Genomic DNA, 9,566 nt, shown 5'->3' on the forward strand with positions numbered 1-9,566 from the left:
TGTCACTCTTCTGAACCATCCTTAAGATTTTTCAAAAGGCACAAGACAGAACATTGGTGCTCACATGTGCACATGACATAGAGCAGGGGCAGTATGGAAACCCAAGATGTCATGCAGATACCTACAGGCTGTCTGCCTCACACCATGCAGCACAAAGCAGAGACCAGAGCTGCTGTGCTTTACTTCATCTTCTTCATGATTCCTCACAAACACTTGACATTTTTTTCAATGTAAGCATAGCTTAATATAACTCTCTTTCCATGGAAATGCAGAGAAGTGGCACAAGTCCTTCTGCAAGGTACTTGTGATCTCACCATTAGACACCATTACATTGTGCAGGCAGGCCCTGAAGCTGTGTCCTGACCCAGAAAGCCTCATATCCACAGAAGTTGTCACTTATTCTCTGGGTACAGATAGCCCCTTGATCCCTCTCCAGTGAAGCCCACCCTTCCATTTCATTAGAAAGCCGAGAGTTCAATGCCCTCTTTGTGGTCTAAGACAAACAGACTGCACATTTTATCCTGTCAAGCTGAGCTGAGCACTACTTTTTTTGTCCAACCTACTGAAATACTTTACAACATAGAAAGGATTTTGAAGATTTTTTTTTTAAAAAAAACAAATCTAACAGCAAAACACACCCCACTTCATATAATCACCCACTAATTCTATCCTGAGTTTGGGAACTATCTGCAAATTCTAATTAAAGTTCAGGAAGTATTTTCTAAGTATATAAACTTCTCAGATCCTGGAACAGGAGGCTTTTCTCAAAAATGCTTACTTTGAGCTAGTAACATAACATGAGCAAAATAACAAGCTGTCAGTACTCTAGCACCTAGATAGTAGCTTGATATTCAACTTCAGAGTGCATCCATGCCTCTGGTTCACTCCTCAGATGAGCTAATAGGATAATGCTACTATTCCAGCAAGAATATTATTCAAAGACATCTTCCAGAATTTCGTAACCTTACCAGTGTGTATTAAATAGCAACACAGAACAATGTGTTCCGAGGCAATCGTTTCTTCCTTTTTGAAGTATGTACAGCAAGAACATCTTGAAGAAAGAGAGGACAACAGCCAATCATTACAGAGGCAAGAAAGGAACCTAAACCTTGGCCAGAAGATTTTTGGTTTAAATTCCAATGTGATTATAACTACTTGATTTTTCTGCCTCAGTAGACACAAACAAATTTCACAGAAATGACAATACCAGTCATTGCTATGACAGTTTTTTTCCCAAAGTTCTTTTGGGGATTATATAGTGCATCTTCTTGTCATTGTAAAATCTGGGTCTGAGAAATGCTATCCATCTCAAATTGCAGAGAACACAAAATGCAAGACATGCTGAGACAATTCCACCTGCAGATATGAGCATAAATAAAAAACAGATACATTAGAGATGATTAGCAAAGGTGTTGATCACGTGTTAGTTACAATGATGTAATAGATTTTTTACTTCAGAAATTGGATCACTGTTTGACTGAGGTACATCAAGGTCTGTTCAATCTTATCCAGCTAAACCCTCAGAAAGAACTCTTCATACCTTCATAACTTCTTAATATTCCATCATGCAGTACTTGTTAAGATGGATTGAGGATCTTGTGGTGATACACTGAAGGTTAGGAAAAGCAGAGGGATTTCTGTCTAAATCCTACACTGGAATCTAGATCAGACCCAGATATTCATCTCTCTCCATTGCAAGGAGAGGGCAGATCCAGCTCTGGACTACGATGCCAGATTTTCTTAAGTCATCACTATACAAACAAAAGCCAGAAAAGACAAAAGCTATTGTGTTCACTGATGACTACTGTTTAAGGCTGACCTAGCAGATCAAACAGAGAAACAATGCATAAAGGTTTTCCTTTCCTTTTGTCTAGGGAAAAAAAAATAAAACAAAACAAAAAAAAAGAGGACCAAAGCACCACACTGGTATCAGGATAACTTGTCAGCAAAGGGAAAAACTATCTTCCTACAACAGCTGTTGCAGAAAACATGAGCAAATAAGCAGGTGCGAGGAACTTCTGGCACTGAAAACCTTTATTGGGGTGCCAGTTCTAGAGTCCACAGCTCTGGTATTTCACAGGATGACTGCTATGTCCACACCTTTGTGCACAGCCTGTGGTACCCAATTTTTTCAAGTTGTGTCTCTTCACCTCAATATAACCTTCATTTGTTGTTAGTCAACAAGCAAGTATCCCTTCCTCAGCATTTCTAATGCACACTTCATTTCTTCACCTGAATGGAACAAGGCAATGCTTCATAACACACCAGCTGCACCAGTCTGCAGTAACAGAATGCCCATCTATCTCCCAAGATTCCCCTTTACAGTGCTATGCTTCTTTCACACCTATTTCTTTTTCATATTGATGAATATATAAATATATTTCTTGCAAAAATTCATAAAGAAAGACTCACTTTAGGATTCTCTGGTGTTTTCCTTCATGGGAAAGAAACCAGAAAAGAAACCCCACAGCCTCTGTCTCCAAGCTAATTGCTATGTAATAATGTCTGACAAGAAATAAACAGCATTTATATATGTACACATACTTTAAAAACAACATTTGTGCATATATATGTATATAAAAATATATAACTGATTCAAACCATACATACACTACACAGGTCCAGGATCTGTTTCTGGCTCCAGCCTGACATCCTGCAATACAATGCCTGTTTTGGTTAGAGCAGCTCCTTCTGCAAAGGCTTGTAATAAATAATTCTACAGCACCCATCCCTGGAGGCAGCCAAGGAGCCTCTGCAGAGCTGGCTCTGGGAGCCCCAGGGCCTCCAGCACAGCAAGTCACCCTGGCCCAGCCTTCCTGTCTCACAAACTGGAATTATCAGTTCTGCTATATGACACACCTAATGCATTTTTAAATGTTTATTTCTAATGATACAATCTAAACCCCAAGAGCTATTACTATTAAAACATTAACATACAGCCACTTGCAGGTCATTTTTTTTTTCTCATTTCTCACAATTTTTTTTCCAATTTTACCTACAAATGCCTCAATTGTTATCAACATATTTGAACAGAAGCATAGCTGACAAGCTACCTCCAAATGATACTTGAACTGCCTTCAACATCCAGCTTGCAGAGAAAAAACTTATGGTTCTAGCATAGAGGATATGCATATCATAGCATAGCTGATACAATAAGGCAGACTGCAATGGGGAAACAACTTGGTAGCCTTCTGATTCATTTATTATTATTCAAATGTAATGATTAATTAAATCCCTACTAATACCCTATTTTAAAAAAGCAAGCTCTGCTTTGTAGTTATCACCACTTGAACCATCTCTTCACTAGCTCAATCTAAACAAAAGGACACACTGCAAAAATTTTCTTCTAGAAATTTAAACTTCAGTAAACACATATTTTATTAATGAAATTACTCCATTTTTAACAAAGTATTCAGAAGCTAAAAAGAACTGTCCAAGACTAATAGATTCTTGATTTATACTAAAAGAAATACTGGAAAAGACTGCACTCAAATGAGCAAATCGAATTCAAGTATGGTATCAATCAAGCCAACATAACACAAATAACTGCAAATTAATGGTTACTTTTTTTTCTCAACAAAAAGCAGATAGCTAATCAAAGTCAGTATATCAAAGGCCTTTTATAAAACATTCCAAAATTAAAAACCATGCTTAACCTTCCTAATGCCACCACACAGAAGGGATTTTCTCACCCTCATAGAAATAACATATCTACTGCTGAAAAAGAGGTTATCAATCATAGTGGTAGTTTGCAAAGAAACATCACAATCAAGTATCCATTTAATCCACAGAGAGACTGGATTTATGCTGTTACTTCAAAAAGAGTACGTTAACTTATCATTATCTCAATGTATACACTTAAAATGTTCACATACATCTCTGGATACATTTAAATAAAACCACAATGAAACACCACCAAAAAATAAAAAACACAATCCCAGAAACCTACCCATGTTTTGTCAGTCAGCTATTAAGAAGTGAAAGCACTGAATTAGACTCCTACTAACTTCAGTAAAGCTAAGGTTCATCTAAGAAGTTTAAGGCTCACTGTTTTTAGCTCCCAAAACGACAACAGGGTTTTTAATCAAATACATATGAAGTTTTTAAATACAAGGAAAAACACTCTCTTCTCATGAGTATATGTTTGAGAAAATGAAATAAATCTGAAGGAAAATATCTCTATAGATACTGTACATCTACAATTTATGATGTCAACAGACGCTGCATAAAAGACGTAAAAGTACCGAATATTACTGGGCCATTAAAATCACAGTTCTTTGGTCAAGTATCACTTTTGGAAAGTTATGAGAAAAGCAAGCAGCACTAGGAAACACATTAACTTCTCCAAGAAAGTTTTGCATCAAAGCTCTGCTTTTAAACTTTTATTTTTTTAAACAACAACAAAAAAATTGTCCACTTAGGAAAGTTAAGTTGTCACCATCTTACATTTCAGAATACAAAACTGAAAAAAATCCCTATTAAAAAAAAGACAGGACTTCAGCCAAGTATTCAGCTACTTATTGCTGTAGTTGTAACTCAAGTCCCTTGAAATCCCTATGTTTTGGTAGTTTGTAGCGAAAACATGTTTGGAACACTAGCAGCAATAGAAAACCCCTTGAAAACCTAGACATAGTTACACTGTTGAGTGAAAATCAGCAAAAACCATAGCCATTGGAACATAATAAAGCATCCTGTAAAAGTGAATTGGTAGCTAGAAAAACAGGGTTGATTTAAAGTGCTATCCCAAAGCCATATGTGGGCAAATGCCAGTAAAGAAAAGTCCATTTCCTCCCCCACCCCACCCAGATAGCGCCCAGAACCACAGCACTACTTCAAACATAATGAGGCTTCACTCTGCTTCAATACCTCATCTCCCCCTCCCTCCTGCAACAGGTAGAATGCTTGAAATAATTGCTAATTTTAAATTCAGGTGATATGCACAAATATACTGTTGAACAAAGTTTGGACAGCAAACAGTACACCTGAGTTCAGTCATACAAACTAACCTTTGTAAATAGCATTAAACGAATATATCCATGTCTCTAATATGAATCTAGATGTATTTTCTTACAAAACGCATTAATAGAAATATCCAGGCAAATACATACCATACAATAGCAAAAGCTTTAAGCCCCATTTAATAAGATGACTTTCTGATTAAAAATAGAAGGCAATTAAGATTTACTCAAAATTACAATTAAGAAAAGCTTTCACAGTGCAATATTGAAACTGTCACAAAGTTAAGAAAATACTGATATCAAAGTACAATCACAATGTTAAAGTAGACAAAACTACTATACAAGGGCATATCTTGTAAAATTAAAGGGCATGAACACAACACAGGGGACATCTCACGTCCCTGCTCTACCTATCCCATTTCCTAATCTTCAGAGTCATAATTGTGTCTTTCAGACATCAGTAGAAATCTTGGTAAAACTAAGAGGTTCATTCTTCTTTGTAGACCAGATTTCAAAGCCCAGTTACTTCTTGAAAATACGATCTTCATCACTGCACAATTTCGAAGTAGTGCAATATTGCCATGATGTGCTGAGGCATGAACACATAGCCTGTGTACAGCGCCATTCCAACAATGGAAACTAGCATGGAATCTGAATTACAGTTGAGGAAAAATACATCTGAAATAGAAACCGCACAAGACATCACAAACAATAGCATTCAAACTTTAGTGGTTACTATCTTTTAACATTATGTTTCTGAAAAGGACACGATCAACTGTATTCAGTAATTATAAACCACAAAATAATCTACTGAACACTGAAAAACAGAAAGCCAGTAAAACAATCAGCTGAACTGCAAAGGATGCCTTGCCAGTTATCCACTGCCTTGTCAAGCAAGAGGACGGCCAGAGCATGGAAAGTGTGATGGAGAACAGAAAACTCAGATGGGCACTGAGAAAACACATGTTTTCACATTCATCTTCTCAGATGTTGAGCAAGTCTTGCAGAAGCCAGCCCCATTCAGCCAAGCAGAAAAAAGTCAAGCAGCCCAAAAATCCAAAATAAAACAAAACTACAATAATATGAGCAGCTTTACTGAATAACACCGTTTTTATTTGTGGATGACCTCCTTTTTAAGCAGACAGCATTAGATGTTTTCTAACTACTTCATTCACAAAGCCTCAGAGTTTCAGCATAGCTTTGAGTCATGGTGTGTACTTAAATAAACACACTCATTAGTACTTTACTATAGGAGACTGCACTGCAAAATAAACTTCACATGAAGCTATCAGCTGAAAAATGTGCAGACAACCACTTTATTAGCTGAACTAACAGGGAACTTCTGTAAAACTTATATAGAGAATTGACACAATAGCTTATAAAGTACATGTACAGTTGGATTTTTGTAAAGCTCTATGGCTTTTGAAGCTTTATATAAACAAATTCTGGCATCAGATTACTTAAAGATTATGGTTTCAGAAAGGTTAAATTTTCAGAAATTCAAAACTACACAAAATGAATAAGCAGCTGTTGATTTCATCCAGCTACCTGCAGAGATTCAGTAAACTTAGCCCGAAACACTATAAAACACACAGAGAGATTAACAAGGGTGATAACGCCAGGCAGCACTACTCAGTTTCCACAGGTGAAACCAGAGGAGCTGCGTGTGCAAATCAAGTCTCCACAGCACAGGCGTAACGCGCTCTGTGAGCGACTCACCCACGGCACAGCAGAGGTACGAGGTGTGCCTGTTAGAGCTGCTTGGAGTATTTATAGTCCCAGAGGATTATACAGTAAGAGATACTAAAATGAAGGTCAACTCATAAATCCACATTTCCGTATCAGGGCTCACTTCTGGTACTGGAGCACAGGCACACACCATTAGCTCCCAAGGCCACCGTGTCCGCACCGCATCCATACGGCACCCGGCAGACATGACCCACCTACAGCCAAAGTACCCAGTTTGAGGACAAAAGCATTTTTGCTGATCTGAGATCAGAAGCAATGCTTGTGCCACATTTGTACATTAGGTGGCTATTACAATATGACCATTTTATGAAAGTAAACATGCACATACTTTCATTTACTTAAATATTTTGCACAAGATAAAAAGGAAAAAAAAATATTCACAACAATTATAATTGCAGGGAAAACAAAAATTAGGTTTCCTCAGTGATACAGGCAAGGCATAAAAGGAAGAAGGTATGTTAGCATGGAATACAATATAAGAACCCCTACCTGAAAAAACTGTGCACAGTAATTCTATAAGAACTTACTGCTTCTCTTTTCCAGTAATCTCCATTTCTACTGACTTGACACAGGGAAAAATAAAACTGATCACACCACTGTAACCTGGGTAACCACTTGTACATAACAAATGTGAGTTTCTTTACAAAACTGAGCAGAATCTCAGTAAAAGCAGCTTCTTGCTACTGCTTATACCCTTCTCTATGTTAATGTTTTAATGAATTTCTCTCTCTGCCTCTCAGCATTAACTGGAGATAGCTTAGGGTCACTCGTATTGAGACATCATTTTAAGTTAAGATCAAAACAGTCACACTTCAGAGAAAAATACTTGTGATTGTAACAGCAATACTTAAGAAAATGCACTGCCTGGATGAAAGGGCCAGGTAAAGAAGCAAACCTATAAATAGTCTTCATAGAGATGCCTTTACATGAGCATCTATCAAGTTCTTCCGCTCTAAAACAGCCAAGCAAATTTACCAGCTTGAGGATTAAATACCCATGTAATAAAAGCCATGTGACAAAGCAGCGTGAAAGCCTGGGCTTGCAAGGTTTTGCAGCGTGCACATTTACTTTCCTCTAGGCAAAAATACAAAAGAAATCATTAAGGGCACTTAACAGAAAGCTCGGGATTTCAGTGCAAAAGACACAACTACCGTAACTCCAAAGACATAAACTTATGCCGGAGAGGAAACGGACTAGGCTGCCAGACGCCCGGACACAGCATGCGGAACAGCAGAGTGAGGATTATTCCCAGGCCGGGCAGGATGTTAGTTTGGGAGGGTGAGGAGCTGAGTCCCCGCCAGCAAGGAGGGGTCAAGCCTCGGTCCCAAGCGGAGACTGCCGCTCCTTTGGCCGCCGCGGGCTCTGGCCGCGCTCGGCGCCTCAGGCCGGCTGCCCCGGCCCGGCCCGGCCCGACTCTCCTCCATCCCCAGCAAGCCCCGCCAGCGGCAGCGCCCTCAGCACGACCACGGCCCGGGCGCTCCCGAGCACCGCGCAGGGCCGGCGGAGCCGCCACACCCGCCCGGCGGCCTCGGGGCGGCTCCGGAGCCGCCGCCGGACACAGCGCGACAGGGACGCGGGGAAGCCCCGGCCCCGTACACACAGCCCCGGCCGCGCACACGCACCCCCGGCCCCGCACATACACCCCCCGGCCCGCCGGGCCAGGCCGGCAGAAGGATACTGAAGACGGTGCGCTCCCAGGGCTCCAGCATGTAGAGCGCGGTGACCAGCAGGTACTGGTAGTACAGCCACGACATCTGCTTCCACGCCGAGCCCAGCGCCATGGCGCTCCCCGCCCGCCAGCGGCCCCACGCCGGGCCCAGGCCGAGCGGAGACGGGGGCGGTGCAGGCGGGACCGCCCTCCCCCGGCCCCGCCCTGTGCCCGGGCGGCCGTGGCCACCGGCAAAGGGGAGCCGCGGGCTGTGGGGGTGGCAGCGGTCGCCGCCGGCGCTCCCAGAGCGGGGGAGAGCGGCGGGGCACACGCCTCTTCCCGGCCCTCCCCGCTGAACGCCGACATCGGGCCCGATATGATTAAATTATACGGCTGACCCTGAACCTGGTAACCTCTCGGCCCGAGTCACACCGAGGAGATAGACGGTGCTGCAACCTACTTTCTGTCATCCTGTTTAATCTGAATTGACGTTCAGGGAATCGCAGGAGAGCCAAAGCCTGTGCTTGGCAGGGCCTAAGGGCGACATCTTAAAAGTGATCTGCACGAGTCTTCAGCTTCGCAGTTGTCGGAGAGTAAAGCTCGCCCAAAAACGTGGCTCAAATAAATGCGACCTTAAGATAGGCCAGCTCTGGCAAGATTAATCCGTATGAATAGGAAAAGCAAAGAGGCGATGAATCAGATGTTTACTGTGACCGTTCCTAATGTTACACTACCCTCAGGCACTCCGAGCCAGAAACTAGAGGGTGTGTGACACCCCTGCCGTAACTGCTGTTTGGCCCAAGACAAATTCCCAGAGACCGGTTTGGGACTGTGTGATTAGGAAGGCCCTTGGCAATTTATGCTGGCACTGTAGAAAGCACGTGTCAAAAGCCTGCTGGAAGGGGATGTGCACAATTATCAGGCACCTTAAACGAGCAGAGCATGTGTCGCAACTTGCAGGCACTGGAACCAGGCAACCAGTTGGGACCACACATTCCAAGTGTGCACAACATAGATTAGAAACTGGGAATCGACCCACTGTACTTACTCTGCTTAGTAAATCAATTTGCAATTATGTTACTGTCAGGAAAATTAATCCACAAACACTAGAGGTTTATGTCTAAAAAGGAGACAGAGGAGTCCTTTTTCTTTATTCGAATAAAGGGAGAGGCCATGGGGCATTCCCCTGGGGTCTCTCAAATTTTTGGAGG

At 41.6% G+C, this 9,566-nt stretch overlaps 1 protein-coding gene across 1 annotated transcript; it reads right to left on the reverse strand.

Annotated features, from left to right (window-relative positions):
* Positions 1-3,779: 3,779 nt before the first annotated feature.
* On the reverse strand, positions 3,780-8,566 carry SPTSSA (serine palmitoyltransferase small subunit A). The gene is made up of 2 exons (XM_015632306.3): positions 8,386-8,566; positions 3,780-5,609 (listed from the first exon to the last, which is right to left on the reverse strand). Exons 1-2 carry the CDS (start codon positions 8,486-8,488, stop codon positions 5,506-5,508), a joined length of 207 nt encoding a protein of 68 aa, XP_015487792.1. The 5' UTR covers positions 8,489-8,566; the 3' UTR covers positions 3,780-5,505.
* Between the last annotated feature and the right edge of the window lie 1,000 nt (positions 8,567-9,566).

Source organism: Parus major, chromosome 5 (assembly GCF_001522545.3).
Source record: "Parus major isolate Abel chromosome 5, Parus_major1.1, whole genome shotgun sequence".
Classification (NCBI taxonomy): domain Eukaryota; kingdom Metazoa; phylum Chordata; class Aves; order Passeriformes; family Paridae; genus Parus; species Parus major.

Coding starts and splice junctions, on each gene's coding strand:
- SPTSSA (XM_015632306.3), bottom strand. CDS start 8,488: ATGGCGCTGGGCTCGGCGTGGAAGCAGATGTCGTGGCTGTACTACCAG. Junction 5,610..8,385: donor CTGGGAGCGCACCGTCTTCA/GTATCCTTCTGC, acceptor ACTGTAATTCAG/ATTCCATGCTAGTTTCCATT.